This window comes from Dendropsophus ebraccatus, unplaced genomic scaffold, assembly GCF_027789765.1.
Source record: "Dendropsophus ebraccatus isolate aDenEbr1 unplaced genomic scaffold, aDenEbr1.pat pat_scaffold_574_ctg1, whole genome shotgun sequence".
Lineage (NCBI taxonomy): Eukaryota > Metazoa > Chordata > Amphibia > Anura > Hylidae > Dendropsophus > Dendropsophus ebraccatus.
Genome location: NW_027210173.1, coordinates 51,447 through 70,514, shown reverse-complemented (window position 1 = coordinate 70,514; position 19,068 = coordinate 51,447). Strand labels below are relative to the sequence as shown.

At 43.5% G+C, this 19,068-nt stretch overlaps 1 protein-coding gene across 1 annotated transcript in view; it reads left to right on the top strand.

The window, feature by feature from the left end:
• LOC138777494 (dedicator of cytokinesis protein 4-like) overlaps positions 1–19,068 on the top strand; it is a gene marked incomplete at its 5' end in the record, with an annotated part of 79,462 nt that overhangs the window by 29,096 nt on the left and 31,298 nt on the right. The window contains 4 exons of the mRNA XM_069956299.1: positions 1,114–1,238; positions 6,203–6,365; positions 7,778–7,884; positions 10,244–10,400. Of these exons, the coding sequence (XP_069812400.1) occupies positions 1,114–1,238; positions 6,203–6,365; positions 7,778–7,884; positions 10,244–10,400 (552 nt within the window). The remainder of the gene's footprint in view (positions 1–1,113; positions 1,239–6,202; positions 6,366–7,777; positions 7,885–10,243; positions 10,401–19,068) is intronic.

Sequence of the window (19,068 nt, the reverse complement as noted above, 5' to 3'; positions counted from 1 at the left end):
CATCCCTGCAGAGAGCACTTCCTCCCATGATTAACACCTTCCCTGCCAGCTAGCCTCCCCCCCCCCCCCCCCCCCTCGTATCAGCACATACTCACTCAAGCTTTGTGCTTCAGGCCTCCAGCTTCTCCTTCCTCTCAGGGCTCTGCTGGTGACATCACTTGTGCTTCGCACGGGAATGCAGGGGGTGAGAGAGGCCTCTAGTGACTGGAAGCAGAATGCAGCTTCCGGCCACAAGAGCGAGCTGTGCACAGCCTGTATCTGCCAGTGCTGATCAAGAGCACTCCCAGTTAAAGGGCCAGGGAATATGTCACAGGGCAGGGGCCCCCTAGGACACAAGGGCCCCCGGGCAGCCGCCTACCATGCTCAATGGGTAAGACGGCCCTGCTCCCTGCGGCTTTCCCTATACTCACCTGCTTGCTGCCACCACGTGTAATAGCGGCGGCATTGTGCGGGAAACGAGGAGCAAATGAGCACTGACATCGCTTGTTTGCTCCTCTATGTCACCCCGTGTAATAGAGGCTTTAGGTATGCTGACACCAGGTACCCCTGCACTTCAGATGTTGAGCAGTGCCACTGAAAGCAGATGGCTCCGTTTAATGTGTAGTGGCCATGCGTCATTACTGCAGTTTGGATCCTGTTAACTTCAGTGAAAGCAGAGCTACAGTGATCTGCCACATATACTATACAACACGCTAGGCCATCTGCTTCTAATTTAATTTGTTCACTGTGTACATCTGGATGCAGTGGCTCTACTCACCAACTAATTAGTTGTGTGTCTGTTGTTCACACCCGACTGATCAGTTTTTCCAGGTCTATCTTATTATTGTGTTTTGAGATTTGCAGTTTTCTTGCATTTTTTTGTGGGTTACATAATTAGACCCTAATTAATATGTAGCCTTTATTCACACAGTCAGGTTTTAATTTCAATGATAGATTTCGAAGCCTGGAACAAATTATAAATGGAGAGCAAGTCATAAAGGAAAGACTGAGATTTTTCCTCTGTTCAAATCCATTATTGGCTTTGTTTTCATGAATTGCAATTAAAAATCTGAATGTGTGAACAAAAAGCAATTTTTTTTTTCTTGATTTTTTTTGTTTGTTTGTTTCTTACAGGTGAAATGAGGAATGACTTATACATCACAATAGAAAAAGGCGAATTTGAAAAAGGGGGTAAAAGTGTTGCAAGAAATGTACAAGTTACTATGGTTATTGTAAACAGTGAGGGACAGATTCTAAAGGTAATTGCGCTACAGTTTTTGCCACTCAATTCTTACTAGTATCATGCTTATAATTTTGAACTATCACTTTGAGGGCAGCTTCACACAGGAAGGATCGCAGCGGAAATCTCGCTCCAAAACTACAATCCAAGGTCATGGCAGTTCCTATGTGAATAGATCACCCGCCCCCCTAGCCCACATGCTACCGGCGCATACATCACCTGTCCTCAATCCAGCTTGCTGCACGGGGTCCTGGATTCCTGCTCTCTTGCCCAGCCAATTAGTGCATTGCCCAGTCGCAGCTACTGATTGGCTGGGCGGGAGAGCAGGAAGCCAGGACCCCGTGCAGGATTGAGGACGGGTGATGTATGCGCTGGCAGTGTGGGTTAAGAGGCGGGTGAATTACATACTTGCAGCGGTCTGAAAGATCTGCTGAAAGTATGTATTCACATAGGAACTGCCAGGACCTTGGATCGTAACAGATCTCGCTGCAAAACTCAGAGGGAGATTTCCGCTGCAATCCGTCCTGTGTGAAACTGCCCTAAAGGAGCTTAAACATAACTTTTCATATATTGCTGCCCATTGCGAGACTAACAATTTATTCCATACTTGTTGTTATCTGCTCAGTTTCCTTCCCCCAGTTCTCATCCTACTGCTTTGTGCTGAAGATTTTGAGCTGTTCTTTCCTCCTCTGCTTTGAATCCCCTCCCTTCCGAGGCGGCCCTGACAGGTTGTATCTTGAACTTTGTAATGCTAGGAGAATTAATCTGAGGTTAAATTGCTGATGAACTCACTGTGATTAACCCTCCCAGCATTACAAAGTTGCAGATATAGCCTGTCAGGGACTTGTTTACATGAGCCATCTCGGAAGGGAGAGTTCAAAGCAGAGACACAGAGAACCGCTCACACACAGACTTCTTTGTCTTCAGCATAAAGTGGCAGGATCAGAATTGGGGAAAGGACACTGTATAGATAGTAACAAGTATGGAATAAAATAAATTGTTAGACTCACTATTGGAAGCAACATATGAAACGTTATGTTTGAACAAGGAATACCCCCTTAATGCAATCCATTAAGGTCTCGTCATTATTTTTAAATCAATTGTATAAATATTTTTATGTCAATAGTGTGTGTGTGTGTGTGTGTATAGGTAGATAGCATGTTTTAGCTAGAAAACATCTTTCTAAGAGATGCCTGCATCTTATAGTGTGCTGTCAGAGAACCCTGACTGCTTTCCTAGTAAGAGAGTGATCTGCTGATTCAGCACTATAACTGAGAACGGAGAGAACTCTGCAGCCATTTAATACCATACAGTCCTCTTCCTCCTCCTACCTGTTTCTGATCTCGACAAGTAAAAGTGACTTTGACCTTTATGTCCCATTCTGAGTAAGTTAGAACAACTTGTCATTCTGCCTGTCCTATTGCTTCAATGGGATTTTTCTTGCGCATCTGCTCTCCACTCATATACATGTTACGCCTCTTTTACAAGAAATACATATCTGATCACATGACTCTGACACCACAGAAGGTCCTGCTGGACTTTCATCTCCTGTTCTGGGGATAGAGTCAAGTGATCAATCACAGGACTCTGTCCTTTACCTTTAGTTCTGAATAAGTTTAAACATAGGACCTATACTTGTTATATTAGGGATTGACTGCAATAAAATGAATGCATATATGTATGTAAGTATCAGAGGTGTGTGTGTGTGTCTGTCTGGCTTGTATATATGTAGCATAGTTGATTGTTTGCTTATGTTGCAGAGCTGTTTGTGTTTTGATGTAGAAAAGCTGTGTGTGCATGCTTATGTTGGATGTGTACAGCTTCAAACGTAAATGGATCACAGCAGATTTCACTCTGCGAGTTCCAAAGAGAAATCTGCAGTGATTCCCAGTACTGTAATTTTCTATGGGTTTACATACTCGCAGTGGAATGAAAAATCCACTGCAAGTATGTTAAGTCCCTTGCCACCCCCCCCTCCCACCGCTGCTCAGCTAATACGTTACCTGCCCATGCACCTGCCTGCTTGTCAGACTTACGGCTTCCTGGTGTCCCACTCAGTGCACTGCACTGCGACAACCACTGATTGGCTGAACTGGAGCCTAAGAAGCAAGCGGGAATGTGGGCAAGTAACGTATTAGCTGGGCAGCAGTGGGTTAAGTGAGAAGGGGCTTTACATAGTCGCAGTGGCATAAAAAGTCCGCTGCGAGTATGTAAAGCCATTCAAAGTTACAGTACCGAGAATCGCTGCGGAACTTGCAGCATGAAATGACATAAATTGACATTTTAAATCCACATTCCAGGTCAGTTTATGTCCGGAAAATTTTCACTGTGTGTAGATGAGTTATCAGAAAACATATTTACTTTGCTGGTGCTCTAATCTGCTGCGGTTTTGCCATGCAAATATCCATGCAAAAAATCTGCATAAGATCAGTCTAGTGTATGTTTACGCTTATAGTGGGGCCAATTATCAGAGTCATAATTAAAGCTCTGCCCCTGTGCAGTCTGCCTGTTTTACTAAGAGGCACATGTCTCATAGGGTTCTATTACACGGAACGATAATCGGCCCGATTTTGCCGATTATCGCTCTGTGTAATAAAGACAAAGATCAGCTGATGATCGTTGTCATCAGCTGATCGTTGATATAGGTTAGAACCTATAATTGTCAGGTGCCGACCGCGCATCGCTATGTGTAATAGCGGTGCGCGGACGGCGATTGAAGATCTACATTACCTATCCACGCTCCGGGGCTGCTCCTGCGGTCCGCTTATCTCTGGGTCCCGTGCTATACAGCTGACAGGTCGCTCAGCCAATCACAGGCTGGGACCGCCGCGGCCAGTAACGATTTCCTTGCAGCCCTTGTTAAACGATTATCGGCCGTGTAATAGGCCCAGTAAACACTCGTTTACAGGTATTATCGGGCCCCATCGGCCCGTGTAATACCAACCATAGTAAATCCCGCAGGACCTGCTCAGGAGGTGCAGGAGGAGGCCAGTAGCGGATTATAATAGGTCCTTTTAAATATGAGATGATAGTGGATACTGAATAAATTAATGTAAGGCTAGGTTCACATCTGTGTCTGTGATCCGTTCTCAATGGATCCATTCAGATACATGATCAAGTCCCCAAAATGAATGTGCAAATGGAGGTCAATATAGTGTCTGTTTTTTACGTGATCCATTTTTGATTAGTTTGCTACGATTTTCACATTTGTTTCTATCAAGAACCATTTTTTCTCTTCTTCTGAGAATTATGACAGATGGTAAATGAATGTAACCTGAACTGTTACATCCATTATCATTGATTTAAATGTAAAAAAAAAAAAATACAAACCAGATTTTTTTTTTTTTACCTCATTTAAAAGAACAAAACACACAGAGGCAGATAAAACCCCAATAAAATCAGTAGGGGCCTAAATGGATCAGTTCATTTCTATTTCTCAAAGACACAGAAATCAGCTGGAGAAGCAATCGCTAACCTATTCTTGTATGTTGTATTTATTCACTGTAATGTATAGCTTTGGATTCTAGTAATTCTTTGCTTCACTGGTTGTTAGTGCTTTACGATCCCTTTAAACTGTTAAAATGCTAATGAATTCCAGTAAAGTTTGTCTCTAAGCCCAAGCAATGAAAACCATGTGGCTTGTATTATGAGTACTAATTTAATTAACATTAAAGGGACAAAATCACAAGTGATGAAAACAGGAGTACCAGTTGTATTAGTAGCTCCTGTTTCTCCCTTGACTTAAAGGGGTTATCCAGCGCTACAAAAACATGGCCACTTTTGCCCCGCTTTTGTGTTTGGGTGGGGTTTGAAACTCAGTTCCAATAAAGTAAATGGAGCTGAATTGCAAACCACACCTCACCTGGAGACAAGAGCGGGGCAAAAGGAGCCATGTTTTTAAAAACGCTGGATAACCCCTTTAATCTATGTAATATGCATAAACTCAATTCTATTTCATTTAAATTGCTGCATACTTATAAGAATTATTAGCATAGTGAGCTCTCTGACAAGAATTTTTAACATTTCCAGCATGCAAAAAGTTAATGTAAAATTAAACAAATAAAGGACACATGCTCTAAGTTGGTTGTCAGCACAGGATATGCCATAAGTGTCTGTTAGATGCAGGTCTGTGGTATGAAGAAAGGGCCACCCAACCCACCTGATATGTTGTCCGTTGTATCCAGGTGCATTGTCCCCTTAGGGGACCCCGTTCTCCATTTAGGTGCAGATCTCAGAAGTGACATCCACATGTATCACATGTTTATCACATGTCCTGAGAATGTGCTAGAAACTCCTTGAGTTTGGAATTCTGTGAAAATGGGAATAGGCTGTAGCACCATGTATGCAATTCCTCAATAATCTTTTTGATTAAAGCGACTCCGTACCCACAATCTGTCCCCCCCCAAACCACTTGTACCTTCAGGTAGCTGCTTTTAATCCAAGATCTGTCCTGGGGTCCGTTCGGCAGGGGATGCAGTTATTGTCATAAAAAAAGCTTTTAATCCAGCAGCGCTGTGTCTAATGGCCAGGGCTTACATTTGTATATGCATTAGGCTGGCACTACCTCTATGTCCTTCCTCCCCACCCTCCTCATTAACGATCCAGCCCATGTGCCGGGCTGCCACAGGTGGGGAATAGGAAGCAATCTGCCTGGAGTATTCCTAATGATGAGGAGGGTGGGAAGGAAGTACAGAGAGGGTGTGGCAGCCTAATGCATATACAAATGTAAGCCCCGGCCGCTAGACACAGCGCTGCCGGATTAAAAGTTGTTTTTATGACAATAACTGCATCCCCTGCCGAATGGACCGCAGGATAGATCTTGGATTAAAAGCAGCTATCTGAAGGTACAAGTGGTTTGGGGTGGTCAGATTGTGGGTACGGAGTCGCTTTAAGCGCTAAGATGTTCCTGCTTATATGGCTGCTTTAAATCACCATATTTGTTAAACTTTTAAGTAAGATGTTCACATTTTCTTTTTTCTATAGGATTATATATCTTTTGGTTCAGGGGAACCAGCTGCTCATGAGTATCATTCATTTGTATTATATCACAACAACAGCCCTAGATGGGCCGAATTACTAAAGCTTCCTATACCTGTGGATAAATTTAGAGGAGCACATATCCGATTTGAATTCCGGCATTGTTCAAGTAAGATTACCGTGTTACATCTCTGTATCCAAGATCTATCTATAAAAATAACTATAGTGTATGGAATTTAGCTATTCAAACTGAAAATGTAGTGTTCGTTCATTTGGACATATTCATATTTTATTTAAATATGACAGTGAATACCAAGGGAATTAATTGAGCTTTTTGATGTTGGATGAATCTCTACAAATCTTACTTTTTCTTTTTCAGTTAGATAATTTTTTTTAGTGTTTTGTTTACTTTTATTTTATTAAAAAAGATTGTAATTTTTTTTAACTCTTTATATCAGCGACATGAAGGGAAAGTATGGAACTGGTTCAAGAGCTAAGCATGCTCCTTACACAACGGGTACCGGCTGTTATCTACACCTGGCACTCACTGATATTGACTTACATCAGCAACCACAATAATGTAACTTTTTAAATGCACATCTTTGGTAGTATAGGAGTTGGATCAGCTATTGTTGCAAGAGAGTTTGGCCATTGTTATAGTAGCCAGGTGCCTTTTGAAGGCCTCTGTGGCTGCTGTGACTAATTTGCATATACAGTCTGCCATAAGCAGGCTGTGCTAGCAGATCACAGAAAAATGTAAGAAATGCATTATATTAGCAATGAATTGCATTGAATACGTATTGGATAAAAAAAGTTTTAAAAAATATGTATTAAAAAAAAACATCCCCCTAATAATATTTCGAATAACCCTTATTTCCTATTTTTCAAATTACAAAATAATGTAAGAAATTAACCAATACGGCATGTGTAGAATTGTCTGAACTGTTACTAATATGTTGTTGATCGTGAATCGTAAAAGGCATAAACAGAAAAGAACCTAAATTTCAGATTTGTGGTTAAATTATTTTGTAGGATTAAAAAAAAAAAAGGAATTATAAGTCCCATCTGAATCAATTTAGTACCAGTAAAAGCTAAAGATCAAAGTGCCAAAATAAGCCCTCATATAGCCCTATAGACAAAAAATTTTTTTAAGCATATGTATTTTTTAATAATGGTAAGATAAAACAAAAGCTATATCCAGCAGGGTATCAATGTTATTGTACTGACCGACAGAATACAGAAAAAATATGTCATTAGTTCTACCTTAACTTACATGGCGAAACTGCTCCCCCCCCCCCCCCCATTTTAACCTGTCAGGATACCTGTTTCAACTTCCCAGCGTCTGTAGCCCACTGATAAAGTAAGCAGTAATCTAGATGCTGAAATCTCAGTACACTTGTAAAGTTTATGGAACTGCTGTAGTTGCAATTCCAAATACTGATCTCTTTAAGTTTAAATATGTATTCTGCCGCATTACTTTATTAAAAGAACAAAAAAGATTCCTACTTTTAATTCAAGAACTTAACTTAAATTACTTCCCATGTAATGCTATATAAAATGTGTGCTTTTTCTTCTATGTAGCAAAAGAGAAGGGTGAGAAAAAATTGTTTGGCTTTTCATTCATTTCACTAATGCAAGAAGATGGCCGAACATTTCCAGATGGCACTCATGAACTCATTGTACACAAGGTAGATTAACAATGCCTATCACTTATGTTAAACTCAAAATGTTTACTTTATAGGTGTAAAAGGTTTAAATGTGTCTAGTGCATTACAAGCCTTAACCTTTCATGATTCTAAGAGGCTATCTTTGTGTGCTCCTATTAAAGGATACCTATAATTTAAAGCGACTCTGTACCCACAATCTCTCTCCCCCCCCCCCCCCCCCCCCCCCCAAAACCGCTTGTACCTTCGGATAGCTGCTTTTAATCCAAAATCTGTCCCGGGGTCCGTTCAGCAGGTGATGCAGTTATTGTCCTAAAAATAAACTTTTAAACTTGCAGCCCTGTGTCAAACTGCCGTGGCCTAGAGTATCTGTGCCCTAACTTTGCAACACCCCTCTGTCCCTCCTCCTCACTCTTTTCATTATTAAAAATGCCACTGGCAGGATTTTTCCTATTCATTTGCAGTGAACACTGCACAGGTGCCTTAACGATCCAGCCCATGTGCTGTGCTGACACAGGTTAGGAATAGAAGACAATCTGCCTGGAGCAATCCTAATGATGAGGAGGGTGGGAAGGAGGGACAGAGAAGTTGTGCCAGCCTAATGCACGGTCACTTTAGGCCACGCCAGTTTGGCATGGGGCTGCAAGTTTAAAAGTTGTTTTTTAGAACAATAACTGCATCACCTGCCGAACGGACCGCAGGACAGATCTTGGATTAAAAGCGGCTATCCGGAGGTACAAGTTGTTTGGGGTGGACAGATTGTTGGTACAGAGTCACTTTAAAAAACAAACAAAAAACACTTGTGACATGTCAGAACATTTGACCAATGGGCGTCTGCTCCTCACAGGATTTCAAGGCTGAGTGTACGGATTTATAGAATGTTTCTAGAGTCCATACAAAGCCAATCGGAAACAAATGGGCACAGCTCTCACCCTTGGCCATCTTCCCTTTTGTTTTAACAATCACTGATGTGATTGCAACCCAGACCCCAACCAACTCGTGACAAAGGGTGATTTCTACCCTTTAAAGAATTTTTTTTTTTATCTGTGCAATGGTTACATTGTTAACATTAAAGAAAACAGACAGCTATGTAATAGCTGTGTCCTCCACAGCAGGAGATTTCTCTGTCCTTCACAGCAGGAGAAAGAAGATCATTTTGAAGCTGTAATTTATCTATGGTATAAGGAAGAAGCTTGTCCTTTAGGAGCAATCCGTCTAAAGAGGGAAAGTATTATTGTTAAAAAGGACCAAACTCCTCTCACGTCTGTTTTAGAAAAAAAAAATTTGTTTACTAGACATGAATGAACTTCGAGTACGTTCGGGTTTGGACAAACCCAAATGTACTCGAAGTTCTTTTTTTTTTTTACCATGAAATAATACTGGGTCATCTGTCGTCTTCTAGCTGTTCTACAAAATAATTACATTAACAACAAGGTTTAGACAATTAGGTGAATAATATTAAGAAGCTCCTATGTACTGTTCAGATATATGTGTGCAGCTGGTTAAAGGGGTTGTCTAGTGAAAATCTTTTTCTTTCAAATCAACTGGTGTCAGGAAGTAATATAGATTTGTAATTTACTTCTATTAAAAAGTTTCCCCATACTTATCAGCTGCTGTATGTCCTGCAGGAAGTGTTTTTTTTTTTTTTAACTCTGACACAGTGCTCTCTGTTGACATCTCTGGCCGAGACAGGAACTGTCCAGAGCAGGAGAGGTTTTCTGTGGGGATTCTCAGAAAACGGAGACAGAATTCCTGTCTCAGCCAGAGATGTCAGCAGAGAGCACTGTGTCAGACTGAAAATAAACCAACACTTCCTGCATAATATATAGGTGCTAATAAGATTGGGAACATTTGAGATTTTTTAATAGAAGTAATCTGATATCAGTTGATTTAAAAAAGATTTGCGCTGGACAACAATAGAGGACAACATGTTTCTAACACAGTATTATGAACCTTTAGATGTTTTAGCTATTAAAGGGGTTATTAAGGATTAGAAAAAAAAACTTAGCTGCTTTCTTTCAAAAAAGCACCACCCCTGTCCTCAGGTTGCGTGTGTGGTATACCAATCCAGCTCCATTCACTTTATTGGAACTGAGCTGTAAAATCATAGCCAAACTGAGGACAAGAGTGGTGCTGTTTCTGGAGAAAAGCGGCCATGTTTTTGGAAACCTTGACAATACCTACACTATAATTGTATTATTCTCAAACATTTCACATCTTTTTGTTCCCTTCTCCTGTCAGGGGAAGGAATTCTATTAAAAATGCATTAGATTATTATTACTATTTTTTTTTATGCCAGCATAAATTTATTATGCCCTGAAGAACTGCATTACTATGAGAGTAGACATAGGGAGCTATTTTACTTTGTTGTTGCTTGTTGCAGTGTGAAGAGAACACCGTTTTCCAAGATTCCTGTCGCTACCTCAAACTCCCATTTTCGAAAGGAAATCTACATGGAAATAATAATCAAGCTGTTAAAAATACAAAAGAGTCTTTTTGGATAACCTCATTCCTTTGTTCAACTAAGCTAACACAAAACGGTATGGAATTAGCGAAATGTTTAATCAAATATTAACTTTCCTGCCATGCTAGCGTCTCCTTTATATGGCTTTGTAGTGTTGTGATCAAGGCTTTCCTGCTTCTGCAGGCCTGACAGTACAGACAGTTTTTATGCACGACTCAGAGGTGTGTTTTCCTGTTACCTTAGAAACATACTGAAGTTATTGCCTATGACAGCTACTGCAGCGTTCTCAGTCAAAAAGTAGTAGTATTCGCATAACAAACATTAAGATTTCAAGAATATTTAATGCGTATTCTTCCTTCATTTATAAAATATTATCAAGAGTATGGATTCTGAGTGTCAATCTGCAGTGCGGTATTGTGATACATATTCCAATTAAAAAGGCAAAGAAAACGTTTAGTTATTCCTCAGGTTACAGTATCTGTCTGTGAAGATAAACTAAATACATAACCCTCTCATGTAATTCACTATTTGCGTAAACAGTATTCAGCTTAGTGTACAATGGTAGAGAACAAGGCAAATGTATAATGGTTACCTGATAGATTAGAGTAACGAATGGCTGCTTGGCCTTTTGGCTAAGAACAAATGTTGTATCGGTTCTTATCAATTCCAGGTCCAGGGCACCTCCCCAACAAAACAAACAAAAAAAAACAAAAAAAAAAGACAGGGCTGCCATTGTGGAACATAATTTGTGAACCCACTACTTTTAGTTGAGAAGAATAGCACGGAATTCAGTACTGTCCTTGCCACCAAATCTCCAAAGTTCATTAGGTGCCCATTGGATCAGTCATATAAACTAACTACAAAAGTTATTATTTAAGATTACAACCCTTTTATTGTGTTAATTAACATTATTTCTCCCCAAAGGCTGTTTAATTGCTTTACTTAAATTCTGGTGCTAAAATTGCCAACTTTAACTTTAGCTCCTAAAGCGGAGTGTGGGTATCTCCAACCCTAAATGGATTCTCACCCATTAGTCTGAATGCAAGACTGAATTCACTGAATATTTGACCACCATAGAACACGATAAGACATAACATTTAATATATCATGATTAAATATAGCCGAACTCTGAACTCAACAGGGCACCATAAATAATAAACAAGTGACTCAAAAGTCTTGTGGGAAAAAGAGGAAGGGAAGAGTGCACCGTAGGTTAGGTAGATGTGAACTCACTCTGCCTTTTGGGGCTACCCCAGCCACGATGACTGTCCCTTCCTCCAAGCGAGTACACAAAATAACATAAAGGTGACACACAAGGAAACTCGACCCAGATGTGCAGGGAGACAAACAAATGCTATCATTTTTGCAAGGAATATTTAGGTATCCTTGCTTATAAAAATATCAGATTTTTTACATTCTTACTAATTTCCTGTCTATTGTTTTAGAGGTTCATCAGGGAACATATGTTTCTGATGAACTTAAAATATGAGAAATATCCGTCCGGTTAGTTAATTTGTCAATGAGATACAATACACACACAATGTAGGCGACAGTGCTTAACAGACAAATCCATATACAAATCTAATCAGACTGTAAGAATAACCCTAGTGAAAAATGTTGGTAAGGCTGGGTTTACACTATGTCTTCACAATCCCTTTTTTCCATCTGTTTAAAAAAAAAAAAAAGGATGGAAAAACAGATGCAATTGTGTGCATCCGTTTTGATCTGTTTTCTATTGACTTCCATCGTTGAAAAAAAGGATCAAAATGCATCAGTTTTTTTAACGTACACAAAAACAAGGTGAAGTACACTTTTGTTTACATTAAGAAAAAGGATGCATTTTGATCAGTTTTTTTTTTATGGAAATCAGAGGAAAAACATCAAAACGAATGCTCAAAATTGCATCTGTTTTTCCATCCATTTTTTTTTCTTTTTTTGCAAAAACAGATTGCAAAAACAGTGTGAACCCAGCCTTAGTTAAAAAGCCTATGATACATTGTTAGCCCCAATGTAGGGACAAGTAATAAATACAGCTGGCAAGTTGCACGAACAGCGGTGTAATAGACATGTAGTCTGAACAGTCAGCCAAATAATGTTATACAATATTAGCACATATTAAATAAACTGCCTTATGTGAAGGAGAAGCACTGAGAAGCACTCTGGCTGTATTGGGTTAAGGACACGCAACCCATCATTTTTTTTTTTTTATAAATGTAATTTTTATTAGAATTTTCAGTATAAACATACAGAAGTACAAAAGAACATTAATATAGTAATGCAGTTTAGCCCATACAGTTGGAATACAGTACCCAGAAGAAGGGCATAAATCACTTGTATAAACTGGTACTTGGGCTGTACGTGGTATTGCAGTAAATATAAGACAGTGCCAAATCAACAAGTAGACAACCACAGGCAACCAGACAGTACAGAACAATGACAGGACCGGACAAGGACAGACGAACCAGACAGGGGAGAAGGGAACAAGGGGTAGAACAGGGAGGGAAGTACAGTGGGGCGGCAGAGCCCATTAAGTTATAATCGAGTAGGGGGGTAGTGTTCATCCCAGGGATCCCACACCTGGTCGAATGCCGCCATTCTATTGTTCAGTGAAGCAGTAAGGCGCTCCAAGGACCTTAGTTCTTTCACTCTGGTAATCAGGCAGGAAAGGGCTGGAGAAGAAGTCTGCTTCCAGGACCTGGCAATTAAGGACTTAGCAGCAGTCAATATCACCAAGAGCAGCTTCGAGGCTTTTTTCCTCAGCTGTTTAGGGGTCAGGTTTAATAGGCAGATTACTGGGTCCATACTAACAGAGTATTCGAGAATCCTACTGGCAAGGTGGCAAACCTCCCTCCAAAAACCAGTGATCAGTGGGCATTCCCAGAAGATATGGAACAGAGTCCCTACATCACCGTGACACCTCCAACACAAGGGTGAGATAGAACTATTTAACTTGTGGAGGAGTTCAGGGGTGTGGTACCAGTGCATCATGACCTTATAGTGTGTCTCTTTGTAAGTAGTACATATAGAAGAGGTAGCCGCTCTGTCCCAGATAATGCTCCAACACTCAGGAGATATCTCTCTACCCAATGCTGCCTCCCATTTGTCCATGTATTTATGTCTTATGGGGGCATCTGTAACAGGGGAGTTAAGGATGTTATAGATGGCCGAGATTAGACCAGCGGTGGAAGTACCCATACGTATCAGTTGTTCAAACGCCGTCGGTTTAGCAACCGTGAGCGTGCCCAAGCGATGAAGCATAAATTGGCGGACACTGGAATAAAAGGATCTGTCCCCTACCAGAAGCCCCCTCCTTTCTACCAATGTGTCAAAGGGAAGTAAGACGCGGCTCACCGGGTCCACTATGTCGGCAAACTGAAATAGTTGCCGCGTGCCCCAAATCCTCACTACAGTCGAGTCAATGCTTAGGGAAAAGTCAGGATGCAGCAAAAAAGAATTAAGGGGGGAAGCAGAGGAAAAGAGGCCAAATTTTCCAGCACAAGAGGCCCAAACCGAGAGGGTGAAACGCATGGGACCCAGGAGGGACAAGTGGGAGTAGGAAGGAGGAGTAGCGTGCCATAGGAATGAATTGGGATGGAACGGGGCAAACCATATCCTCTCAATATCCACCCACTTCTTGTAGGCATGATATTTCGACCAGGCAGCAAGCTGCCTCAGATGGGTCGCCCAGTAGTAGTGGAGAATGTTCGGTACCGCCAACCCACCTTGGGTCTTACTACTAGTCATTACTGTTTTAGGGATGCGATGTCTACCCGAGTGCCAAATAAACTTAAATATGGCGCTTTGCATCGCCTTTAACTCATACAAGGGAATCTTGACCGGCAGGGTTTCAAAGAAATAGAGAAGTTTAGGTAAGATAGACATTTTGGTCGCCGCAATGCGGCCTAAAAAGGAAATGTAATGGGTAGACCACTTAGTCAGCAGGGATTTCAACTCACGAAAGAGAGGGGGATAGTTTACACTGTATAAGGTAGAGTATGTGGGAGTCAGGCGCACACCTAGGTATTTAATAGAGGAAGAAGACCAGCGAAAATTAAAAGAGGACTTAAGACGGGCCACCGTATCTTCTGGCATATTGAGGGGCATAGCTTCAGATTTAGCCGTGTTGACCCTATAGCCTGAGAGAGTCCCAAAAGCCATCAGCAAGTCATGCAGAACAGGCAGAGTGGTGAGGGGTTGCGTCAAGGTGAGGAGAATATCATCTGCGAACAACATTATTTTGTACTCCTTCCCTCTGACCGAAACTCCCTTAATATCAGGGCTATTCCGGATGGCAGCCGCCAGGGGCTCAATGCATAGTACAAATAGCAGGGGTGATAAAGGACAGCCCTGACGAGTGCCATTCGAGAGGGTAAAGGTTTTAGAGAGCATATGTGGAAATTTAAGTGCAGCCGTAGGGCATGCATAGAGGGACTTAACTGCAGTAAGAAAGGGACCTGAAAGCCCAAAACGGGCTAAGGTGTTGAACAGGAATGGCCACCCTAGGCGGTCAAACGCCTTTTCGGCATCAAGACTTAGGACTAAGGCCCTATCCGACTGCAGGTTAACCGCATCTATAAGATCAATCGCTCTCCTGGTGTTATCCCCACCCTGCCTGTTCGTGACAAAGCCCACTTGATCCTTGTCTACCAACGATGGGAGCCAATAGCTCAGGCGGTTAGCAAGTATTTTTGTGAAAAGCTTAAGGTCAGAGTTTAGGAGGGCTATAGGCCTATAGTTACCACACTCTTGGGGGTCTCTGTCCGGCTTAGGGATCAGGGTGACATAAGAATGAAGCATGTGGGCGGGAATAGGAGAACCCTGGAGGAAAGAATTGAAAAGTGAAAGTAGGCGTGGGGACAGTTCAGAGGAAAAGGTTTTATAGTACAGGTAGGTAAAGCCGTCTGGACCCGGAGAGCGACCGGAGGGCAGCTCTTTAAGGACTTCCGCAAGCTCCTCAGCTGTGATGGGAGAATTCAGCTCCTCAACTGCTTGGGGCGGGAGACAGGGGAGTTGGCATTCAGCCAAAAAGGCATTGATACGTGCATTCCGTGCCTCCGGGTCTGAGGGCAGGGTAGAAGGGAGACAATACAATTTAGAGTAAAACCTATGGAACGTGGAAGCTATTTCCGTGGGGTGAAATTTCAAAGAACCGGTATGGTCGCGCACCACCTGAGGAGATCGGGCAGCTGAGCGCTCAGCGAGCATACGCGCCAAGAGCGTGTGTGCCTTGTTACCTTTTTCGTAGAAACGCTGCTTAGAATAAAGAAGCAAGCGCTCAACATTATCTAGAGCCATTTCTTTCAGACGTGCCCTAGCAGCAATCAGCTTGCCCAGAGTCCTCACGGAGGGGCGCGAGACTAGAGTTTGTTCCAGTGTCCTAATAACTCTCTTAATAGACATCAGTTCCTCTTGCCTATCCTTCTTCCGGCGCGAGCTCAAGGCTATGCAATGTCCCCTGACCACAGCCTTATGGGCTTCCCATAGTATCGCGTCAGAGGAAACCGAGCCCGCATTCTCAAGGAAATAGGTGGAGATACAGGACTGGATAGAGTCCCTTGTGATCTGGTTTTTAAGTAGGCTTTCATTCAGCCGCCAATGACACACTCTAGTTGGGAAATCTAGATCCGCCAGTACAATCCGAACCGGACCATGGTCCGACCAGGAAATAGGGTCTATCTGAGCATTCCGCAACAGGCGGACTGTGGGGATGTTACCAAAAAAGTAATCAATACGGGAGTGCGTTCTGTGTGGGTGGGAATAGAAGGTAAAGGTTTTCTCCGTGGGGTGATCCAGTCTCCAAAGATCGTACAGTTTATGAAGGCGGATCAGTTTACGGAATTCGACCGATAATCTAACGTATGCGGCAGATAACGGCCTACCCGATAACGACTGCCGGTCATTGGTGTCTGAGAAGGGTAAATTAAAGTCCCCACCCAGGACTCTTGCAGCCGGAGGATATTTTGCAAGCCGGGATAACACTCCACGGATAAACGGAATTTGGGTTTTGTTAGGTGCATAGAGGTTACAAAAGACAATAGGTTTCCCCCGCAACATCCCCTCTACTATGACGAACCGCCCCCCTGGGTCAATGTAGGAGGAGGTAACCTGGATAGGACAGTGGCAAGAGAACAGGACAGCTACTCCTGCCGTCTTGTTATTTCTAGTTGCCGAGAAGGCGACCGGAAAAGCATGACGGGCAAAATGGAAGGAAGCAGTGGAGTCAAAGTGGGTCTCCTGTAGAAAGACTACATCAGCTCTTAGAGCGCGCATTTCTCTGAGGACAAGGCGGCGTTTAGAATTAGTGTTTAGGCCTTTAACATTTAGAGACACACAGTTAATCATTGGACCAAATAGGGAGAGAGAACATTCTAATGTTATGACTCACCAAACCACCAGTAAGGCATCTCCAAGGATGAACAATCTGTCTCTGGAAAAACAGGATCTGCAGGGAGGAACAAAAGGGAGAGAGGGGGAACAAGGGAACACAAACATTCAACGACAAATAAACCCAACAGAGGGTATAGGCACAAGACCAAAAACCGAGACTACTCATGTCACGGTGGGGGCAATAAAATTTCTCAAAATCCAGGCCCATGCCCAGATGGCCGGGCAAAACCTTCATAGCAGAATAGGAACAGCCCCAAAGGGGGAGGAGGAAAGACCAATATGGCATCAACACAATCAAAAAATCAAACATGCAGAACACATCCACACAGCTATATAAGAGATGTGGAAACAAAGATTAGGCCCAATTTAAACATCAGAGGGACCCCATAGCAAACTCTCTCACTCAGGTATAAGTATCATTAAAACCTAAAAGAAAAGGGTTATTAGGCGGAGACATCCGCAGAGACATTCACTCCAACATCAGGCGGAAGGGACCCCAGGAGAGCCCGCTAGGGGCGAGGTGGGAGCAGGCCGTCGACGCCCACGCTTATGGCGCACCGACTCCCAAACAGGTGGCAACGGAGGCGGAGGGGGGTCCAAGGTCCAGTCCGTGATCTTTGGGACTGGGATATCCAGAGCTTCGCAGAACTTAGGAAGGTCATGCAGGTTTCTCAGTACAGCAGAGCGTCCATCCTTCCTAGCGGTGAGGGCAAATGGAAAGTTCCACCGGTATGGGATCTCATAATCTCGTAGAGCAGCAAGGAGGGGACGCAGGAGGCGCCTCTTCTGTAGTGTAATCCAGGAGAGGTCGGGAAACAGTTGGATAGCCGCTCCGTCAAAGTCCAAGTCCTTTAGCGCCCGGGATCTGGCCATAATCGCCTCCTTTATCGTGTAGTCCTGGAGGCAACAAATGACATCTCTTGGGGGGCCAGAAGTAGGGCGGGGCCTAAGGGCTCTGTGGGCTCTGGCGAATTTTATCTTATGTGAGGAGGGTTCACCCAGGATAGTGTTAAACAAGCCTTCCAGAGTGTCCATTAGATCCTCGTCCCGAGTCGCCTCTGGGAGGCCCCTGACCCTAATGTTGTTGCGCCTTCCCCTATTGTCCAGGTCCTCTAGGTGGCGCTGCATACCTTCAAGTGTAACTGTTTGTGAGCTGATGGTAGACTGCAAAGCCCCTATGTATTCCCTCGTGTCATCATGTTCGTCCTCAAGGGACTCAACTCTGGCAGAAATATGCTTTATATCTTTTCTGACCGCAGCTATTTCTGTTTTGAACGTTTCCTTGATATCCGTAAGGAGGGAGTGAAATTCATTCTTTGTGGGTAGTTGAGAAAGCATATGATGGATATCATGGGAACTACCCCCAGCACATGAGATGTCTGAGTCTGATTCAGTGTGATAAGTCCCGCCATGTTCAGATTCCACCAGCTCTCTACCGGAGCGGGATTGGTGCTTGGAAGCAGGGACTTTAGTCGTTTCCCTGCGCTTCTTGTCCACCCTTTGCTGTTTAGGCACTGCGGCCATGGTATAATGAGGGTGCCAGGTGTCACTCGCTTGGGATATGGGAGCCCCGTCCCCAGTACCCCCCTGTGAGTCTATGAGGCTTTGTGCAGTAGTGTGTGGGGATAGGGGAGCTGTGCAGGGCGACCCTCCAGCAGCAGGGATGGGAAGGGTTAAAGCACGAGGCTGCGGTCTCCCCTCTCCCTCACCTCTGTCCCAAGATGGCGCCGGCGCTTCCGGGTACGGGACCTCCTGCTCCTGTCGGCCGTCTGCAGGGCCAGAAGAAGTAGTCCACCCGGCGGTCGGGGTCCCGGGGCCACAAGGAGGGAGACTGTGGGCTCTCACCGCCGTTCGGGTCAGTCGGGCAGCAGGATGAGGAGAGGCTGCGGGCGGGTGCCGGCTCGGGACCGCGTCTTCTCCCTCACGCCTGATAAGGTAACGGTCAAGCGTGTGGGGGCGCTTTCGGGGGACGCCAGTCGGTGCGGGGGATCTCGGGGACCTCCTGGTAGTTTTGCCCATCAGCAGGGCATGAAGAAACTTGGTCGGGCCGCTTATTTAGCTGTGTGGAGCGGGAGCTCTGCTGGCGTGCGACCGCTCACATCAGTGGTTCGCTCCGCCCCCGCAACCCATCATTTTAAGGCGTATAGAGGCCATAGTGCCTGGTGAAAAAGCTGTAATTGCGGTACCGCATGACCTCTGCATCAACCACACAGACCTGGATTTACACTGACTAAAATTTAGACAATTTAAGTTATTCTAGGCCATTATTTACATGCATTTCAGTCTGTGATATGAAGTCAGCTGGTAGTCTGGACTTCAATCCATTAAGGCATTCTGACATACTGGTTCATCATGGT